This window comes from Ranitomeya variabilis, chromosome 1 (assembly GCF_051348905.1).
Source record: "Ranitomeya variabilis isolate aRanVar5 chromosome 1, aRanVar5.hap1, whole genome shotgun sequence".
NCBI classification, from domain to species: Eukaryota; Metazoa; Chordata; class Amphibia; order Anura; family Dendrobatidae; genus Ranitomeya; species Ranitomeya variabilis.
Window position 1 is genome coordinate 945919313 of NC_135232.1, and position 21451 is coordinate 945940763.

At 43.5% G+C, this 21451-nt stretch overlaps 1 protein-coding gene across 2 annotated transcripts in view; it reads right to left on the reverse strand.

The window, feature by feature from the left end:
* TBC1D9 (TBC1 domain family member 9) overlaps positions 1-7856 on the reverse strand; it is a 113569-nt gene extending 105713 nt beyond the window's left edge. For both annotated transcript variants that reach the window (XM_077279238.1, XM_077279236.1), the window contains exon 1: positions 7707-7856. In XM_077279238.1, coding sequence (XP_077135353.1) covers positions 7707-7824 — 118 coding nt within the window. In that variant the 5' untranslated portion in view covers positions 7825-7856. The remainder of the gene's footprint in view (positions 1-7706) is intronic.
* Positions 7857-21451: the final 13595 nt, after the last annotated feature.

Genomic DNA, 21451 nt, shown 5'->3' on the forward strand with positions numbered 1-21451 from the left:
GACGACCGACCAGGACGATTGCCACTCCTTCCACTCGAGCGGCTATCCATTTTAGTACGCTGGTGGGCAGGTGTGTCACCTGAAAGGGGCTCTTGCTGCTGCTGCTGTAATGGCTGCTGCTGCTGAAGCTCCATACGATCCTCCATCTCTGGAATAGCTGTATGGAAATGAGCGTCGTTTCGGCGTTGCTTTACCCTTAATAAAGGGTCCCCTCCGTGCTCTCCACCTCTTCCGGTGACCATTAAGCTCTTTTTCTCCCCCTGAACACCGCCGGGAAGCCCGCAGCGTTACCGGCGTTTTTTCCATGGGCGCCGCCATCTTGGATCCGGCGCAGCAGTCTGACGTCACGCGGGCACGCCTCCCAGCGTATCTTGCGCGCAACGTCAGCTGCGCACCCGGAAGTCGCCCAGCTGAGGGGGAGAGAGCGGCGTGGTGGACAGAGACCGGCCCCAGGAGTCCGGACTGTGCTGGACCGACGCCCGCACATGCGCAAGAGCCCCACGGGATCTGCGAATGGCGCTACCGTCTCCTGAAGGCCGACATACAGGCGCCCTGCCTGCGCTTCCAGTGCCGGGACAGGAGCGGGTTAAGTGGATCTTCTATCAAAAAAACGCCGTCTTTCAGCACAAGGGTTACCATCAGGACAGGAAACCCAACTGAAGCGAGGGAGAGGTACCGCCCTTTTATTTCAGTAGGTTTCCTGTCCTGTCTGGGCAGATCCCTCTCTCAGGTGTGCTGTCATGGGAGACGGGAAAATTAGGGGTCTCGGCTTATACTCAGGTCGGCTTATACTCAAGTATATACGGTAAATGCTTTTTTAAAACCTCATTTGTACAGAAAGACGTTTCACGGGGATAGTTAGGCAGGGAATTAAGTCCTAAATAAGTGATTGCTGCTGGGCTGGAGGGCATGGCATGTATCCAGGGTTTTAAGTTGATGACTGATTTGTAGCTAGGCTAAATTCACACTTCATTTTTCATGTATGAGAAAAACAACAACTGTTTTTACCTCAGTGTGCTGGATCCATGTTAAGTCTATGAGAGATCTGTTTTTCTTGAATAGAAAAAACAAACAAAAACAAACAGCTTCTCCTACCAACTACCGTAATCAGTAGAAAGCAGCACTGCCATCTGTGTGTCATCCGAGTGCCGTGTAGGTCTTTTTTTTCCCCCCATTCAATTTAATATGCAACTTTGGTCTGAAACAGGTTAAAGTAAAACACGTTTTGATTTTTTTTTTTTTTTTTTTCTGACAATCAGTCCACATAAAAAAAACTCACATGAAAACGTAAAGTGGTGGTGCACCATCTTGGGTGTCAGGTCCGAGCATTCCTACATGAACAGTTTCCTGGAAAGTGGATTGGTTGTCATGGGCCAGCTGAATGGCCACCAAGGTCTCCCGATCTGACCCCCTTAAGGTACCTTCACACGAAACGACATCGCTAGCGATCCGTGACGTTGCAGCGTCCTGGCTAGCGATATCGTTTCGTTTGACACGCAGCAGCGATCAGGATCCTGCTGTGATGTCGCTGGTCGCTGAATAAAGTCCAGAACTTTATTTGGTCGTCCGATCGCTGTGTATCGTTGTGTTTGAAAGCAAAAGCAACGATACCAGCGATGTTTTACACTGGTAACCAGGGTAAACATCGGGTTACCAAGCGCAGGGCCGCGCTTAGTAACCCGATGTTTACCCTGGTTACCAGCGTAAAAGTAAAAAAAACAAACAGCACATACTTACATGCGTCCCCCAGCGTCTGCTTCCTGACACTGACTGAGCGCCGATCCTAAAGTGAAAGTGAAAGCACAGCGGTGACGTCACCGCTGTGCTGTTAGGGCCGGAGCTCAGTCAGTGTCAGGAAGCAGACGCTGGGGGACGCATGTAAGTATGTGCTGTTTGTTTTTTTTACTTTTACGCTGGTAACCAGGGTAAACATCGGGTTACTAAGCGCGGCTCTGCGCTTAGCAACCCGATGTTTACCCTGGTTACCCGGGGACCTCGGCATCGTTGGTCGCTGGAGAGCGGTCTGTGTGACAGCTCTCCAGCGATCAAACAGCGACGCTGCAGCGATCAGCATCGTTGTCGCTATCGCTGCAGCGTCGCTTCGTGTGAAGGTACCTTTAGACTTTTATCTTTGAGGACATCTGAAGGCAATTGTCTATGCTGGGAAGATACGAGATGTGCAGCATCTGAACAACAGATACTGGAAGCCTGTACTTCTATCATGTTGCTATCAGTGTGTCAAGAGTGGGAGAAGAGGGTTTCACTGACAATCCAACACAATGGGCAGCACTTTGAACACATTTTATATGTGGCCATAAACTTGTAAATATCTCATGAAAGACTAAAGCTACGTTAAAACCAAGCACACCATTGTTTTTCTTGTGAAATCCTCAATAAGTTTGATGTGTCACGAAGGGGGGGGGGGGGGGAAAGAGATATATATATATATATACACTCACTGGCGACTTTATTAGGTACACCTGTCCAACTTCTTGTTAACACTTAATTTCTAATCAGCCAATCACATGGCGGCAACTCAGTGCATTTAGGCATGTAGACATGGTCAAGACAATCTCCTGCAGTTCAAACCGAGCATCAGTATGGGGAAGAAAGGTGATTTGAGTGCCTTTGAACGTGGCATGGTTGTTGGTGCCAGAAGGGCTGGTCTGAGTATTTCAGAAACTGCTGATCTACTGGGATTTTCACGCACAACCATCTCTAGGGTTTACAGAGAATGGTCCGAAAAAGAAAAAAAATCCAGTGAGCGGCAGTTCTGTGGGCGGAAATGCCTTGTTGATGCCAGAGGTCAGAGGAGAATGGGCAGACTGGTTCGAGCTGATAGAAAGGCAACAGTGACTCAAATCGCCACCCGTTACAACCAAGGTAGGCCTAAGAGCATCTCTGAACGCACAGTGCGTCGAACTTTGAGGCAGATGGGCTACAGCAGCAGAAGACCACACCGGGTACCACTCCTTTCAGCTAAGAACAGGAAACTGAGGCTACAATTTGTACAAGCTCATCGAAATTGGACAGTAGAAGATTGGAAAAACGTTGCTTGGTCTGATGAGTCTCGATTTCTGCTGCGACATTCGGATGGTAGGGTCAGAATTTGGCGTAAACAACATGAAAGCATGGATCCATCCTGCCTTGTATGGAGCATCTTTGGGATGTGCAGCCGACAAATCTGCGGCAACTGTGTGATGCCATCATGTCAATATGGACCAAAATCTCTGAGGAATGCTTCCAGCACCTTGTTGAATCTATGCCACGAAGAATTGAGGCAGTTCTGAAGGCAAAAGGGGGTCCAACCCGATACTAGCATGGTGTACCTAATAAAGGGGAGAGAGAGAGAGAGAGAGAGAGAGAGAGAGAGAGAGAGAGAGAGAGAGAGAGAGAGAGAGAGAGAGAGAGAGAGAGAGAGAGAGAGAGAGAGAGAGAGAGAGAGAGAGAGAGAGAGAGAGAGAGAGAGAGAGAGAGAGAGAGAGAGAGTTTTGCTGCATCTGGAACTACTCAATCTATATACAGTCATACTATTTAACCCCTTCAGTAAACACCTTTAAAAAAATAACTGATGCTTTTCAATCAAACCGCCGAACAAAAAGTGGAATAAAGCGCTATCAAAAAGACGAATGTACATAAAAATGGTATAGCAGTAATCATCGTCAAAAAGCAAGCCACCATACAGCTCAATCAGCTGAGAATTAAGAAAGCTATAGCTCTCAGAATATCATATCAGAAAATCATAATAGAAAGCGATTAAAAGAAAAAAAGTGTGCCCGTAAAACATAACACCGATATAAATCTGGTATCGCTGTAATCGCACCGACCTGAAGAATAAAATCATCTAATCACTTATACCACAAGAGGAACTGCGTGAAAAATAAAACAAATTTTTCACATGCTATTGATTTTGTTATTCTGCCTCCCAAAGATCGCAGTAAGGCTTGGCGCACATTTATCCTGACCGGAGTGCTTACATCGGGGGTTCCGTGTAAATCTCTGAAATCCACAATTCAGACAGATTCCCGGCAGAGGATTCCCTATAATGAGGCAGATGGAGGCCCTCTGGACGTCTTTTTTAGGCATGCACAAAATGCTGTCGGCCACAGTGTTGTGCACTTCTGAAAAGAAGGACAACAATGAACAGAGGCCAGACGGAGTCCAGAGTAAGGCGATGTGCCCACGTTGCGGATTTCTGTGCGGATTTTTTCGCTCAGTTTTTGAAAAATCCACAGGTAAAACGCACTGCATTTTACCTGCGGATTTACAGCGCATTTACAGTGTTTTTTAGTGTGGATTTCACCTGCGTTTTAACACCTGCGGATTCCTATTGAGGAGCAGGTGTAAAACGCTGCAAAATCCGCACAAAGAATTAACATGCTGCGGAAAATAAACCGCAGCGTTTCCACGAGCAGAGCATGTGCACTGCGGATTTTGTTTTCCATAGGTTTACATGGTACTATATAACGCATGGAAAACTGCTGCGAATCTGCAACGTGTGCATATACCCCAACTCTGCTGCCTCATTAATGAATGGATCAGTCTGGGTTTCATCTGAATCAGATATTTCCAACATTTAGATGGAAACCCTGAGCACAAGATACATTCTCTCTACCCCAAAATGCCACCAATAAAACCCTCAACTCAACTCACAGAGAATACGTCCCCACTCGGGTCAGTCGCCTGTTAACAGAAGTATTGGGGGTGTCCAAGTTACTCGTTGCATAAACGTTCCGGAAAAGTGACATGTCTCCCACCAAAAGAAATCTAGCGAAATCTGCACTCCTAAATCCAAAATGTCCCCCTCCCTTCTGAGCCCCACAATGTGCCTTAATTTAGAGGTGGAAATTCCATTAAGGTGTCACTTGAGTGGGGGTTTCACTACTTAGGCACAACAGGGGTTCTGCAAATGGAGTCCACAAACTATTCTAGAGAAATCTGCACTGCAAAAGTCAAATAGCGCACTCTCCCTCCTGAGCCCTGCCGTGTGGTCAAATAGTATAGGCTTATGTGAGGTATAGCCACATTCAGGGAAAAAAAAAAGTTGTGTAACAAATTATGGCACCTTTTTTAATCCATTTTCCCTTGTGAAAATAAATCTGGGGCAAGAACAGTGTTTTACTGATAAAAATATAATTATTTGGTAATTCTTTGTAGTTCTTCATCACAGAATGGTATAAAATGTTGTGACACCTGTGGTGTCAGTAGCCTCACTAGATGTATTCACTGAGCCTTAGACTGGTTTCATACATAAATTTTTGTAGTAGTTGCACTATCGGTTATTTTTGCGAATAGATTACAGATCCATTAAAATTAATGTGATTTTAACGTGTTGTTTTTTGTAGACAAATATCCATAAACCCCCCATCCCCCACAAAAAAACAGACCTGTCCGGCGTTGATCCCTTTTGCAAATAAAAACAGAAACAAATACTACGTGGATGTCATCCAAGTGCTGTTAAGATTTTACTGTCACATAGGCCACTCAAAGTCACTTCAAATGTGATGTGGTCCCTGAAAAAATATAGATTTGTAAATTTTCTTGGAAAAAGGAGGAATTGTTGCTAAACTTTTAATCCTTCTAACTTCCTAAAAAAGAAAAAGATTATGTTTTAAAAATGATGGTGATGTAAAGCACACCTGTGGGAAATGTTATTTATTAACCATATTGTGCGATTTAACTATCTAGTTTAACCCCTTCGCGACATGCGCCGTACATGTACTGCGCATGCCGCGTCTCCCCCTTTGATGTGGGCTCTGGCGCTGAGCCCACATCAAAGTCGCGACATGTCAGCTGTTTTGGACTGCTGACATGTGCGCGCAATAGCGGCGGGTGAAATCGCTATTCACCCGCCGCTATTAACCTGTTAAATGCCGCTGTCAAACGCAGACAGCGGCATTTAACTACCGCATCCGGCCGGATATGACGTCATCGCCGACCCCCGTCACATGATCGGGGGTCGGCGATGAGTCAGGAAGGTAACCATAGAGGTCCTTGAGACCTCTATGGTTACTGATCGCCGGTGGCTGTGAGCGCCCCCCTGTGGTCGGCGCTCACAGCACACCTGCATTTCAGCTACATAACAGCGATCTGATGATCGCTGTTATGTAGCAGAGGCGATCGTGCTGTGCCTGCTTCTAGCCTCCCATGGAGGCTACTGAAGCATGGCAAAAGTGAAAAAAAAAAAAGTTTTTAAAAATGTGAAAAAAATATTAAAAATATAAAAGTTTAAATCACCTCCCTTTCGCCCCATCCTAAATAAAACAATTAAAAAAAAAACCTACACATATTTGGTATCGCCGCGTTCAGAATCGCCCGATCTATCAATTAAAAAAAAGCATTAACCTGATCGCTAAACAGCGTAGCGAGAAAAAAATCCGAAACGCCAGAATTACGTTTTTTTGGTCGCCGCGACATTGCGTTAAAATGCAATAACGGGCGATCAAAAGAACGATTCTGCGCCGAAATGGTATCATTAAAAACATCAGCTCGGCACGCAAAAAATAAGCCCTCACCCGACCCCAGATCACGAAAATTGGAGACGCTACGGGTATCGGAAAATGGCACTTTTTTTTTTTTTTTTTTTTTTTAAGCAAAGTTTGGAATTTTTTTTCACCACTTAGATAAAATGTAACCTAGTCATGTTAGGTGTCTATGAACTCGTAATGACCTAGAGAATCATAATGGCAGGTCAGTTTTAGCATTTGGTGAACCTAGCAAAAAAAAAACAAACAAAAAACAAGTGTGGGATTGCACTTTTTTTGCAATTTCACCGCACTTGGAATTTTTTTCCCGTTTTCTAGTACACGACATGGTAAAACCAATAATGTCGTTTAAAAGTACAACTTGTCCCGCAAAAAATAAGCCCTCACATGGCCATATTGACGGAAAAATAAAAAAGTTATGGCTCTGGGAAGGAGGGGAGCGAAAAACGAAAACACAAAAACGAAAAAGGGCCGCGGTGTGAAGGGGTTAAGGGCATAAAAATTTAAAAATTTTCACCAAAATTTCAATGTTTTCGCAAATAAACTGAAAATATCTTACTAAATTTACAAATAACATGAAGTACAATGTGTCACAAAAAAAAAAATCTCAGCATGACTGGAATCTGTTGAAGCTTTCCAGAGTTATTACCTCATAACACTGGTCAGAATTGTAAAATTTGACCTGATCAGGATGGTGAAAACAAACTGGGAGATTAAGGGGTTAAACTTGTTTAAACAGCTTCAGGCTTCCAAACCACAAAGTGGTTAGAAGAGTTGACCTGACCATTCGGCTGAAAGTCGCTCACTATTATGATACACATTTAAAAAACAACAACATTGGAATAGACATCAGAAAAGACGCTTCAGGAAAAACATTGGGAGCATTTTACTGAAGTTTTTTTTGCAGGAAAAACATAGCTAAAACATCTTGTGAACATCTTAGGGTGTTGTACACACAGTTTTTAGGAATAACTGCACAGATTTTGTGACGTTTTCGTGCAGTTTTTTTTTATAGCCAGAAGCTGATTCAAAAGGAGTAGGAAATATAAAGGACTGACTTGTATTTCTCCTTTCTGCTGAATCCACTCTGGACGTTGACTCAGTGATTTCTAACAAAAACAAATCACGCAGGGTCCTAGGACTCCTTTACTAGGAAGCATTGGTAATTATGGAATGTGATCTATTGTCCTGGTAATTTTGACATTTAATCATCTTTCCTACCAATGATGCCATCCATGCCCCCATGACCTCTTCTCCTCTGCAGTAGAAAATAGGGATTTGCCCTCTCTGTGTCCCACAGCAAATGGGGGAGGAACGCTCTTCTTGGATACACAATCATAGTACAATGGGGTGATGCCTTCCTCAATCAGTTAAATGTGGGAATAGAAAACACATGGATGAAATCACACCAAGTAGTGCAATCATATAAAGGAATCTCTCACCCCATAGTCTGAGGACTTTTCCTTCCTAAGGCCACATTTACATATTCAGTATTTTACCTCAGTATTTGTAAGCTAAAACCAGGAGGGGGTGATAAATACAGAAGTGGTGCATATGTTTCTATTAGGGCTCATACTCACCTGCGAGAATCTCGGATGAGTCTCGCACGTCAATACCGGGCCCTCAGGAGCGGAGCGTGTAGCTGCATGTATTCCTATGCGGCCGCACGCTCCGATTTGAGTGCCGGCAGCAGTGCCGAGTATTAACATGCGAGACTCATCCGAGTTTCTCGCTGGTGAGTGTGAGCCCTTAATTACTTTTCCTCTAATTGTTCCACTCCTGGTTTTAGCTTACAGATCCGGAGGTAAAATACTGACTTAATACTGAACGTGTGAATGTGGCCTTAGGCTATGCTCCCACTATGAGTTTTTGATGCTGCATTCTTTTACTGCTTCAAAAATGCAGCGTCTTAGGCTGCCGTCACACTATCAGTATTTGGTCAGTATTTTACATCAGTATTTGTAAGCCAAAACCAGGAGTGGAGCAATCAGAGGAAAAGTACAATAGAAACATATGCACCACTTCTGCATTTATCACCCACTCCTGGTTTTGGCTTACAAATACTGAGGTAAAATACTGACCAAATACTGCTAGTGTGACGGCAGCCTTACCGTAAGGGCTCATTTCCACTTGCAAGGAAAACGGACGAGTGCAATCCGATAAAAAATCGGATTGCACTCGGACCAATGTTATTCAATAGGTGTCTTTTCATTTGCGTTTTTTTTTCTCAGCCGAAATCGGACTGAGAAAAAAATCGCAGCATGCTGCGATTTGCTGCGTCTCGGACGAGACTCGCCAATGCAAGTCAATGGGTGCGAGAAAAAAAACGGACGGAATACGGACCATCCGTTTTTTACGGATACATCACCATTCTGTGGCCTAGAACACTGTCCATGGTCCTGTAAATGACTGTATAAAAATAGTTGCAGAGAAAAAAACGGATTGCATACGGATGTCATACGGATGTAAAACAGATGGTGCAATTAAAAATCGCATTACACTCGCGTGACAATCGCATGACAATCGCATACGCTACATCCCTTTTTTCGGTCCAGATTACGGACCGATTTGTCTCTCGCCAGTGGAAATGAGCCCTTAGGGTAAGTTCACACAGGGTGTTTTTTTGCTGCTTTTTTATGGTAATTTTCAGCTGCTTTTTACAGTACCAGCAATGCCTTTCAGAAATCTCATGCACACACATTGGTTTTTTGAGTGATCAGTATTTTGTGCTTTGCTGCGTTTTTTGGACATAGAACATGTCACTTCTTTCACCGTTTTTCACCCATTGACTTGAATGGATGGTGAAAAAAACGCTGCAAATACGCAGGTTGACTTTTCTTGCAGCGTATTTGCTGCAGGAAAGTCAAGGAGAACAGGATGTGATGTCACACTCGGCTCTGCTACATCTAGATGGCAGAATGCATGATGCGGCCATACAGCCTGTCATCCAGCAGAGAGGACCCGAATCCCATTTATTTGAATTGGGGGCCCGACAATACAGTGTTTGACACGCTGTCATATGCAACTAGCGGTGACGTCACCGAGCCTGCGCTCCCTCACAGCCTGAACTGAGGTAACCTCTACACTGTAGGGAAATGCCGGGGAAGAGGATACTGCAGGTAATGTATCAATCTATCTATTCATTCTATCAATCTATCTACCTACAGGAAGTTGTTTTTTTTCTCTGTGTGCACTCAACTTTATTGTCATGCACAAAGAGAAAAAAATCCGCATGGAAAAAAACACACCAAAAAATGCGGCAAGAAACGCACCTAAACCTGCAGTTTTGGAGCAGCTTCTTTCCTGCCAAGATGATCAGGTCTTGCTGTGGAAAAAACCGCAGCAAAAACGCCCTGTGTGAACTTACCCTTAATGAAATTGCTAGAAATCTCACACCCACTGTGATTCTTTTTAACGCAGTGTCAGCTGACCTGCGGTGGGTGTGTCACATCAGCAGATATGCTTAGTTTTCTGTGTGGATTTTCCCTGTAGACTTTCATTAGATGCAGAAAATACACAGGTAAAAAATGCATGCGTGTTAAGGCTATGTTCACACGATGCGGTTTTTGCTGCGGATCCGCAGCGGATTTGCAGCTGCGGATCCGCAGCAGTTTTCCATGCAGGTTACAGTACAATGTAACCCAATGGAAAACAAAACCCGCTGTGCCGACGATCCTTTTTTTCGCAGGCAAATCCGCGCGGATTTGCCTGCAGAAAAAAAGAAGTACCATGTCAATTCTTTCTACGGATTCCACTGCGGGTTTCCAACTGCACCAATAGGAAACTGCAGTTGGAAACCCGCAGTGGAATCCGCAGTAGAAAAAGGACAAAAAACCGCAGCGAAATTCAACGCTGATTTTCTCTGCGGATTTTCCAAAACAGGACCTGAAAAATCTGCAGAGAAAAAAGGATCGTGTGAACAAGCCCTTAGTGTGTTTCTGCAGTGGAAACGCATAAAAAATACATGTAATCTGTAAATACATCAATAAAACCTAAATATATCAATATAGTTTTGTTAAAGCCAAATACCATGAAGTTTAAAAAACAAAGCAGGTTTATTTAAAGCATGACATACCAAAAGAGACAAAGACCACAGCATCAAAAATGCAATAAAAATGCATATTAAAAAAACGCACACAAAAACACAATGAAGAAATGCAAGTAAACTAATTTAAATAACAGGTGAAGAAATTCTGAAACATCAAAAATTCAACAAAAGCTCATTGTGGGAACACAGATTTATGCTCCAACTCCGGTCTTCAAGAGCCACACCTGGGCAATACCAAGAATTGTTGGTGGCTCTTGAGAAATGGAGTTCGGAACCTCTGCTCTATACCATGATACTGTAGGTTAGCGTGCCATATAATTAGCGTGCCTGTAAAATAGAAACAAAAAATCCAACAACGTATTGACAAAATTGCTGGTGCATTAATTAACACATTTGCCAGCCATCACAAAAATGTTACAGGACAGTCCCATAAGCTCGACTAAGAATTCTGGTAATTTTGGTGCGAGTGCGGCCTGGTTCAGACAGATATCCACAGTCCTGGGCCAGTCATGTCCACAAATACAAACTTGACTGGGTTCGTGTGCAACTCTGTGCGCTAGTCGATATTGCGGAGGGAGGCCGCAGTTGTCTGCCATTAAAGCATGCACTGTGCTGTCTGAAATCTGGGAGAGGATAGTACATGCTGCTAAGGTCAGTGCAGAAACATGTTTGTGCACCCTTGCACATTAATTACCATTGGTCAGTAGCTGTATGTGCAGACTGCTGTACACTTGTACTGAACACTGACAGAACAGACTGGGTCATCTGAACTCAGCCTTAGGCCTCATTCAGACGTCTGTTTCTCATATCTGTGTTTCAGCTGTGTTTTTCACGGATAATAAAGTTTCCTCATAGTTTAGGGGGCTGTTCACATGTCTGTTTTTTTTTTTTTTTTTTTTTTTTTTTTTTGAGTTGTGGATCAAACTCGCCCATTCACATGGATAGGTCTAAGGGTATGTGTCCACGTTCAGGATTGCATCAGGATTTGGTCAGGATTTTTCATCAGTATTTGTAAGCCAAAACCAGGAGTGGGTGATAAATGCAGAAGTGGTGCATATGTTTCTATTATACTTTTCCTCTAATTATTCCACTCCTGGTTTTGGCTTACAAATACTGATGAAAAATCCTGACCAAATCCTGATGCAATCCTGAACGTGGACACATACCCTAAGAGAAAAATGAATAGCATATGAACACCATCCATTTGTCAACCAAGTACTGTCCATTTCTTATTTATAACGAGTAAAAGAAGCCTGGGAGCAGAGAAGCACACTGATGGTAAAAATGGATATTCAAACAGAAAAAAAGAAAATTGAATCCACCACATTGATGGAAATTGTATGAAAAATAAATAGTAGATTGTGATTCCTGGCAGTCACATGACATTTTTATGTCATGTGACCACTGGAGCCAGTCAGTGGCCACTGATTGTCTTCACTGGTCGTGTCACATGACAATGTCACTTGACCCAGATCGGATCCCATACGGATCATCTGCATAGCATCAGAAACTACAGATACATTGGAATTATTAGCATAGAGAATTGTGTTTGTTTTTAAATTTTAACCACTACTGATGTATAAAAACAGATGTCATACAGATGTAAAAAATGGACATATAGATTGCATGAATAATCATAGTTTTTTTTTCTGAATGAAAAATTGATCATTTTTATATGCTCATGAGAACTCAGCCAACGGGTGTATTCAGACATCTGTTTTTCACATACATGTTCTATACATGTTTTTGATAGACCATGTACCATTATAGTGTTTTCTCAAGTGTCTGTGCTTTGCAGAAAAAGGAGACTTGTCCATTTTAAATCCATGGTAACACAAGCCCCATTATTAAAAACCCCAATAAAGACACATGACACAAGAGATATATGTTGGAAGAAAATGGCCGTGGCGTTTATTTTGAGTTACATGTAAAACTATATTTTAATCTGATAACCAAGAATAATCCAATTGAATAAATGAATATACCATATATACCCGAGTATAAGCCGACCCCCCTAATTTTGCCACAAAAAACTGGGAAAACTTATTGACTCGAGTATAAGCCTAGGGTGGAAAATGCAGCTGCTACCGGTAAATGTCAAAAGTAAAAATAGATACCAATAAAAGTAAAATTAATTGAGACATCAGTAGGTTAAGTGTTTTTGACTATCCATATTGAATCAGGAGCCCCATATAATGCTCCATACAGTTCATGATGGGCCCCATAAGATGCTCCATACAAAATACGCCCCATATAATGCTGCACAAAGGTTAATAATGGCCCCATAAGATGCTCTATAGAAACATTTGCCCCATACAATGCTGCATAAAGGTTGATGGCCCCATAAGATGATCCACACATTATGCCCCATACATTGTGGCCCCATAGATGCTCCAAACATTGTGGCCCCATAGATGTTCCACACATTGTGGCCCCATAGATGCTCCACACATTGTGGCCCCATAGATGCTCCACACATTGTGGCCCCATAGATGCTCCAAACATTGTGGCCCCATAGATGCTCCACACATTGTGGCCCCATAGATGCTCCACACATTGTGGCCCCATAGATGCTCCACACATTGTGGCCCCATAGATGCTCCACACATTGTGGCCCCATAGATGCTCCACACATTGTGGCCCCATAGATGCTCCACACATTGTGGCCCCATAGATGCTCCACACATTGTGGCCCCATAGATGCTCCACACATTAGTGGCCCCATAGATGCTCCACACATTGTGGCCCCATAGATGCTCCACACATTGTGGCCCCATAGATGCTCCACACATTGTGGCCCCATAGATGCTCCACACATTGTGGCCCCATAGATGCTCCACACATTGTGGCCCCATAGATGCTCCACACATTGTGGCCCCATAGATGCTCCACACATTGTGGCCCCATAGATGCTCCACACATTGTGGCCCCATAGATGCTCCACACATTGTGGCCCCATAGATGCTCCACACATTGTGGCCCCATAGATGCTCCACACATTGTGGCCCCATAGATGCTCCACACATTGTGGCCCCATAGATGCTCCACACATTGTGGCCCCATAGATGCTCCACACATTGTGGCCCCATAGATGCTCCACACATTGTGGCCCCATAGATGCTCCACACATTGTGGCCCCATAGATGCTCCACACATTGTGGCCCCATAGATGCTCCACACATTGTGGCCCCATAGATGCTCCACACATTGTGGCCCCATAGATGCTCCACACATTGTGGCCCCATAGATGCTCCACACATTGTGGCCCCATAGATGCTCCACACATTGTGGCCCCATAGATGCTCCACACATTGTGGCCCCATAGATGCTCCACACATTGTGGCCCCATAGATGCTCCACACATTAGTGGCCCCATAGATGCTCCACACATTAGGGGCCCCATAGATGCTCCACACATTGTGGCCCCATAGATGCTCCACACATTGTGGCCCCATAGATGCTCCAAACATTGTGGCCCCATAGATGCTCCATACATTATGGCCCCATATGCTGTTGCTGCGATTAAAATAAAAAAAAAATCACATACTCACCTCTCTTCGCTCCGGCCCTGGCACTTGCGATAGTCACCTTCCTCGTTACAGGCGCTGCTCTGTCTTCCATCCTCCGCACTGACTGTTCAGGCAGAGGGCGGTGCGCACACTAATCGCGTCATCGCGCCCTCTGACCTGAACGGTGCAGAGGATGGAAGAGAGAGCGGCGCGCAGCGATGGAACGAAGAAGGTGACTATCGCGCAATGCTCACCTCCCCCGATATACTCACCTGCTCCCGGACGGTTCCTGGCAGCGTCTCACTGTCAGATGGTCTCCGGGAGCCGGCAGCATCTTCCTGTGTTCAGCGGTCACGTGATGTGTTCACGTGACCGCTGAACACAGGATGATGCCGCCGGCTTCTAGAGACCATCGGACATGCAGGGACCGCGCTAGGAACAGGTGAGTATGTCACCGCGCCGCTCCTCCTCCCCTGCCAACCCCCCCGCTGCCAATGACTCGAGTATAAGCCGAGAGGGTCACTTTCAGCCCAAAAAAGTGGGCTGAAAATCTCGGCTTATACTCGAGTATATACGGTACTACTCCATCTCATTACCAAATCCACCCGAATTTAACGGGCGATTCTCCTACAAATAAACGACACGACAGTTGCAAGCATTAAAAGAAAAAACATAACTTAAGGGAGGGTGAGGACTTCTATCTTCATCAGGTGACTGAGAGACAGCTGATGAAACAGCTGATTATATAGAGGAAATTCTTCCCGCACTTTCTGATTAAACCAATCAAAACCTCCAGAAAGTGCGGGAATACAACCAGCCAGAACCAGATAGAACCTGCTCATGCAATAGCACAGCTTACTGAATAAAATTAACCCTTTCACCAAAAACCTCAACGCCTCATAAAGAAACCATTAGAACAGATACCAAAATGTGGAAAAACAGGAGGGGAGATGCTGGGAGAGGCTGTGTTATCATGCGACCCCCTTTGTATACTTCAAAGGGAGGGCGTCCATTAGTTGACGACCCCTTAAATACAAAATTATATCAAAATCACCTATACAGGTTTCTGGGTCCATGGAAATCACGGACAGCATATGGCTGCAACCTGTGTGCTGTACCTTTAATATTATAAGGCCACATGCAAACTATCAGTACTTGGTCAGTATTTTACCTCAGTACCGGTAAGCCAAAACCAGGAGTGGAACAATCAGAGGAAAAGTCTAATAGAAACACGTCACCACTTCTGTATTTCTCACCCACTCCTGGTTTTGGCTTACAATTACTATTGTAAAATACTGATCAAATACTGAACGAGTAAACGGAGGAAAAGTCCTCAGGACAAGGGATGGGAGATTCCTTTATATGATTGCACTGCTTGGTGTGATTTCTTCCATGTGTTTTCTAAGGCCGGAGTCACACTAGTCTGTAATACAGACGAGTGCTAGGCGATAAAAAATCGTGTAGCACTCGGCCCAATGTTAATCTATGGGGCAGCTCCCATCATACGTTTTTTTCTCATCCATATTACGCATGCGAGTGAAATCCAGAGCATGCTGCGATTGTCCGTGTATCTCAGCTGAGAGACGCCAATGCAAGTCTATGGGTGCGAGAAAAAAATCGCACAGCACACGGACCATCAGTGTGACTTGCGAGAAATTCTCAGGCATTGGGCAGGTGACAGGAAATTGCCTCAGCCATTATTTGCTCATTTTGCAAGTGTGTGAGAAAATCTCACCATACGGATGACTTACAGATGACACACGGATACTTTTTTGAGAAAAAAACGCATCCTGGCATTGCATACGGATGAGATACGGATCACCATACGGAGAACATTTGTGCGATTCTCAGCAGACAAAATCGGACAGATTTTTTTATACATTGTGTGTGTGACTCCAGCCTAATAGAAACACGTCACCACTTCTCTATTTTTCACCCACTTGTGAATGTGGCCTTATGGGTAAGAGAAGCTTTGCTATTTTTTAACCCCTTTACTCCCCAGGGTGGTTTGCACGTTAATGACTGGACCAATTTTTAAAATTTTGACCACTGTCCCTTTATGAGGTTATAACTCTGGAACGCTTCAACGGATCCTGATGATTCTGACATGGTTTTCTCGTGACATATTGTACTTCATGGTAGTGGTAAAATGTCTTTGATATTACCTGTGCTTATTTGTGAAAAAAAACGGAAATTTGGCGAAAATTTTGAAAGCTTTGCAATTTTCCAACTTTTAATTTTTATGCCCTTAAATCAGAGATATGTCACACAAAATACTTAATAAGTAACATTTGCCACATGTCTACTTTACATCTGCACAATTTTGGAACCGCATTTTTTTTTGTTAGGGAGTTATAAGGGTTAAAAGTTGACCAGCAATTTCTCATTTTAATAACACCATTTTTTTTTTTTAGGGACCACATCACATTTGAAGTCACTTTGAGGGGTCTATATGATAGAAAATACCCAAGTGTGACACCATTCTAAAAACTGCACCCCTCATGGTGCTCAAAACCACATTCAAGAAGTTTATTAACCCTTCAGGTGTTTCACAGGAATTTTTGGAATGTTTAATAAAAAATGAACATTTACCTTTTCTTCACAAAATATGTACTTCAGCTCCAATTTGTTTTATTTTACCAAGGGTAACAGGAGAAATTGGACCCCAAAAGTTGTTGTGCAATTTGTCCTGAGTACGCTGATACCCCATATGTGGGGGTAAACCACTATTTGAGCGCATGGCAGAGCTCGGAAGGGAAGGAGCGCCATTTGACTTTTCAATGTAAAATTGGCTGGAATTGAGATCGGATGCCATGTCGCGTTTGGAGAGCCCCTGATCTGCCTAAACCCCCAATTCTAACTGAAACCCTAACCCAAACACACCCCTAATCCCATCCCTAACCATAACCCTAACCACACTCCTAACCCGAACACTCCCCTAACCGTAAACCCATCCATACCCCTAACCCCAACAGACCCCAATCGCAACCCTAACCACACCCCTAACTCCGACACACCCCTAAACCTAATCCCAACCATAACTCTAACCACACCACTAACCCTGACACACCCCTAACCCTAATCCCAACCATAAATGTAATCCAAATCCTATCCCTAACTTTAGCCCCATCCCTAACTTTAGACCCACCCTAACCCTAACTTTAGCTCCAAACCTAACCCTAACCCTAATGGGAAAATGGAAATAAATAATTTTTTTTTATTTTATTATTTTTCCCTAACTAAGGGGGTGAGGAAGGGGGGGTTTGATTTACTATATGTTAGCGGATTTTTATGATTGGCAGCTGTCACACACTAAAAGACGCTTTTTATTGCAAAAAATTGTTTTTGTGTCTCCACATTTTAAGAGCTATAATTTTTCCATATTTTGGTTCACAGAGACATGTGAGGTCTTGTTTTTGGCGGGACGAGTTGACGTTTTATTGGTACCATTTTCGGGCACGTGACTTTTTGATCGCTTTTTATTCCGATTTTTGTGAGGCAGAATGACCAAAAAACAGCAATTCATGAATTTCTTTTTTTTTTTTTTTTTTTTTTGGGGGGGGGGGGGGCGTTTATACCGTTCCACGTTTGGTAAAATTGATAAAGCAGTTTTATTTTTCGGATCAGTACAATTACAGCGATACTCATTTATATGATTTTTTTATGTTTTGCCGCTTTTATACGATAAAAACTATAAAAAGTAATTATTTTTGCATCGCTTTATTCTGAGGACTATAACTTTTTTATTTTTTCGCTGATGACGCTGTATGGCGGCTCCTTTTTTGTGGGACAAGATGATGTTTTCAGCAGTACCATTTTTTTTATATCCCTCTTTTTGATCGTGTTATTCCACATTTTGTTCGGCAGTATGTTAATAAAGCATTGTTTTTTTGCCTCTTTTTTTTTTGGTGTTCACTGAAGGGGCTAACTAGTGAGACAATTTTATAGGTCGGGTCCTTATGGACGCAGCAATACTAAATATGTGTACTTTTATATTTTTTTTTATTTAGAAATGTATTCATTGGAAAAAATTTTTTTTCTTTACTTAGGATTTTTTTTTTTACACATATAAATATTTTTTTTTTACTTGTTTAGTTTGTCCCATGGGGGACATGACTATATAGTGTGTTGTGAACTATACTTCTTGGCTCCCTCTTGTGGTCACTAGTGATTTGGCACTTGATTGTCTTTTACCAGGTTGGTACTCACCTGCTTCGTTAGGCCTGGGGTGTTGCTATTTAAACTTCCTGGATTCTCAGTCCAGTGCCTGGCATCGTTGTAATCAGTTCATTTCTGTTTGCTCCTGTCTTCAGGTCCTGGTTCTTTGCAAGATAAGCTAAGTCCTGCTTTCTTATTTTTGTTTATTTGCATTGTTCTTATTTTTGTCCAGCTTGTACAAAATGTGATTCCTGATTTCGCTGGAAGCTCTAGGGGGCTGATATTCTCCCCCCTCACCGTTAGTCGGTTTGGGGGTTCTTGGATACTCAGCGTGGATATTTTGCAGGGTTTTTTGCTGACCATATAAGTCATCTTTCTATCTTCTGCTATTTAGTCAGTGGGCCTCTCTTTGCTAAAATCTAGTTCATTCTTACGTTTGTCTTTTCTTCTTGCCTCACCGTTATTATTTGTTGGGGGCTTGTATTACTTTGGGGTCTTTTCTCTGGAGGCAAGAGAGGTCTTATTTTCCCTGATAGGGTTAGTTAGTTCTCCGGCTGGCGCGAGACGTCTAGGATCAACGTAGGCACGTTCCCCGGCTACTGTTAGTGTTTGTGCTAGGATCAGCTATATGGTCAGCTTAGTTACCACTTCCCTATGAGCTGGTATTTATGTTTGTAGACTTTGCTTTAATCTCGGAGATCCCTTGCCATTGGGATCACAACATTATGTCAGGCCAATAATAGTTAATGCATTGCAGAAGTGGGATTAAAAGAAAAGGAGTTCTGAGTTTTTGGGTTTTTTTTCTCCTCTTTCTTCCTTCCCCTTTTTCTCAGAGTGGCTGTAAGCTTTGCTGCAGACATGAATGTTCAGACCTTGATTACTAGTGTGGATCAGCTTGCTGCACGAGTGCAGAGCATTCAGGATTTTGTTGTTAGCAGTCCTATGTCTGAGCCTAAAATACCTATTCCTGAGCTGTTCTCTGGAGATCGATTTAAATTTAGGAATTTTAGGAATAATTGTAAATTGTTTCTATCTTTGAAACCTCATTCGTCTGGAGATTCAGCTCAGCAAGTTAAAATTGTTATCTCCTTTTTGCGTGGCGACCCTCAGGATTGGGCTTTCGCGTTAGCGCCAGGAGATCCGGCATTGGCGGATGTTGATGCGCTTTTTCTGGCGCTCGGATTGCTTTATGAGGAGCCTAATCTTGAAATTCAGGCAGAAAAAGCTCTACTGGCTATCTCTCAGGACCAGGATGAAGCCGAAGTGTATTGCCAAAAATTTCGGAAATGGTCCGTGCTTACTCAATGGAATGAATGTGCTCTGGCCGCAAATTTCAGAAATGGCCTTTCTGAAGCCATTAAGAATGTGATGGTGGGTTTCACAATTCCTACAAGTCTGAATGATTCTATGGCGCTGGCTATTCAGATTTATCGGCGTTTGCGGGAGCGCAAATCCGCTAATCCTCTGGCGGTGTTGTCTGAACAGACACCTGTTTCAATGCAATGTGATAGAAACCCCGATCCAGCAATGCAATGTGATAGAATCCTGACTAGAACCGAACGACAAAATCATAGACGACCGAATGGGCTGTGTTTTTACTGTGGTGATTCTACACATGTTATATCAGCATGCTCTAAACGCCTAACCAAGGTTGTCAGTCCTGTCTCCATTGGTAATTTGCAGCCTAAATTTATTTTGTCTGTGACTTTAATTTGTTCATTGTCTTCCTACCCTGTTATGGCATTTGTGGATTCAGGTGCTGCCCTGAGTCTTATGGACTTGTCATTTGCCAAGCGCTGTGGTTTTGTCCTGGAGCCTTTAAAAGTTCCTATTCCTCTCAGAGGAATTGATGCTACGCCACTGGCGAAAAATAAACCGCAGTTTTGGACACAAGTGACCATGTGCATGACTCCTGAACATCGGGAGGTGATTCGTTTTCTTGTTCTGCATAAAATGAATGATTTGGTCGTGTTAGGTCTGCCATGGTTACAGACCCATAATCCTGTTTTGGATTGGAAGGCTATGTCTGTGTCGAGTTGGGGTTGTCAGGGAATTCATTGCGATTCTCCGATTCTTCTTGCTACTTCTACTCCTTCAGAAGTTCCTGAGTATTTGTGTGACTATCAGGATGTATTCAGTGAGTCCAGGTCCAGTGCTCTTCCTCCTCATAGGGACTGTGACTGCGCTATAGATTTGATTCCTGGCAGTAAATTTCCTAAGGGACGATTATTTAATTTGTCTGTACCCGAACATGCCGCGATGCGTTCTTATGTCAAGGAGTCTTTGGAGAAGGGGCATATTCGTCCATCCTCTTCCCCTCTTGGTGCGGGATTCTTTTTTGTGGCCAAGAAGGATGGGTCTTTGAGACCTTGTATAGACTATCGGCTTCAAAATCACTGTTAAGTTTCAGTATCCTTTGCCACTATTGTCCGACTTGTTTGCTCGGATTAAGGGTGCCAAGTGGTTCACCAAGATAGATCTTCGTGGTGCGTACAACCTTGTGCGCATTAGGCAGGGAGATGAATGGAAAACTGCATTCAATACGCCCGAAGGTCATTTTGAATACTTGGTGATGCCCATTGGGCTCTCTAATGCTCCTTCAGTGTTTCAGTCCTTTATGCATGATATCTTCCGGAAGTATCTGGATAAATTTATGATTGTTTATCTGGATGATATTCTGGTTTTCTCGGATGATTGGGATTCTCATGTAAAGCAGGTCAGGATGGTGTTTCAGGTTTTGCGTGATAATGCTTTGTTTGTGAAGGGCTCAAAGTGTCTCTTTGGAGTGCAGAAGGTTTCCTTTTTGGGTTTTATTTTCTCCCCTTCTGCTGTGGAGATGGACCCAGTCAAGGTCCGAGCTATTCATGATTGGACTCAGCCCACGTCTGTTAAGAGTCTTCAGAAGTTCTTGGGGTTTGCTAATTTCTACCGTCGCTTTATCGCTAACTTTTCTAGCGTTGTTAAACCTTTGACGGATATGACCAAGAAAGGTTCTGATGTGGCTAATTGGGCCCCTGCAGCCGTGGAGGCCTTCCAGGAGCTGAAGCGCCGGTTTACTTCGGCGCCTGTTTTGTGCCAGCCTGATGTCTCACTTCCCTTTCAGGTTGAAGTGGATGCTTCTGAGATCGGTGCTGGGGCTTTTTTGTCGCAGAGAGGCTCTGGTTGCTCTGTGATGAGACCATGTGCTTTTTTCTCTAGGAAGTTTTCGCCTGCTGAGCGGAACTATGATGTTGGTAATCGGGAGTTGTTGG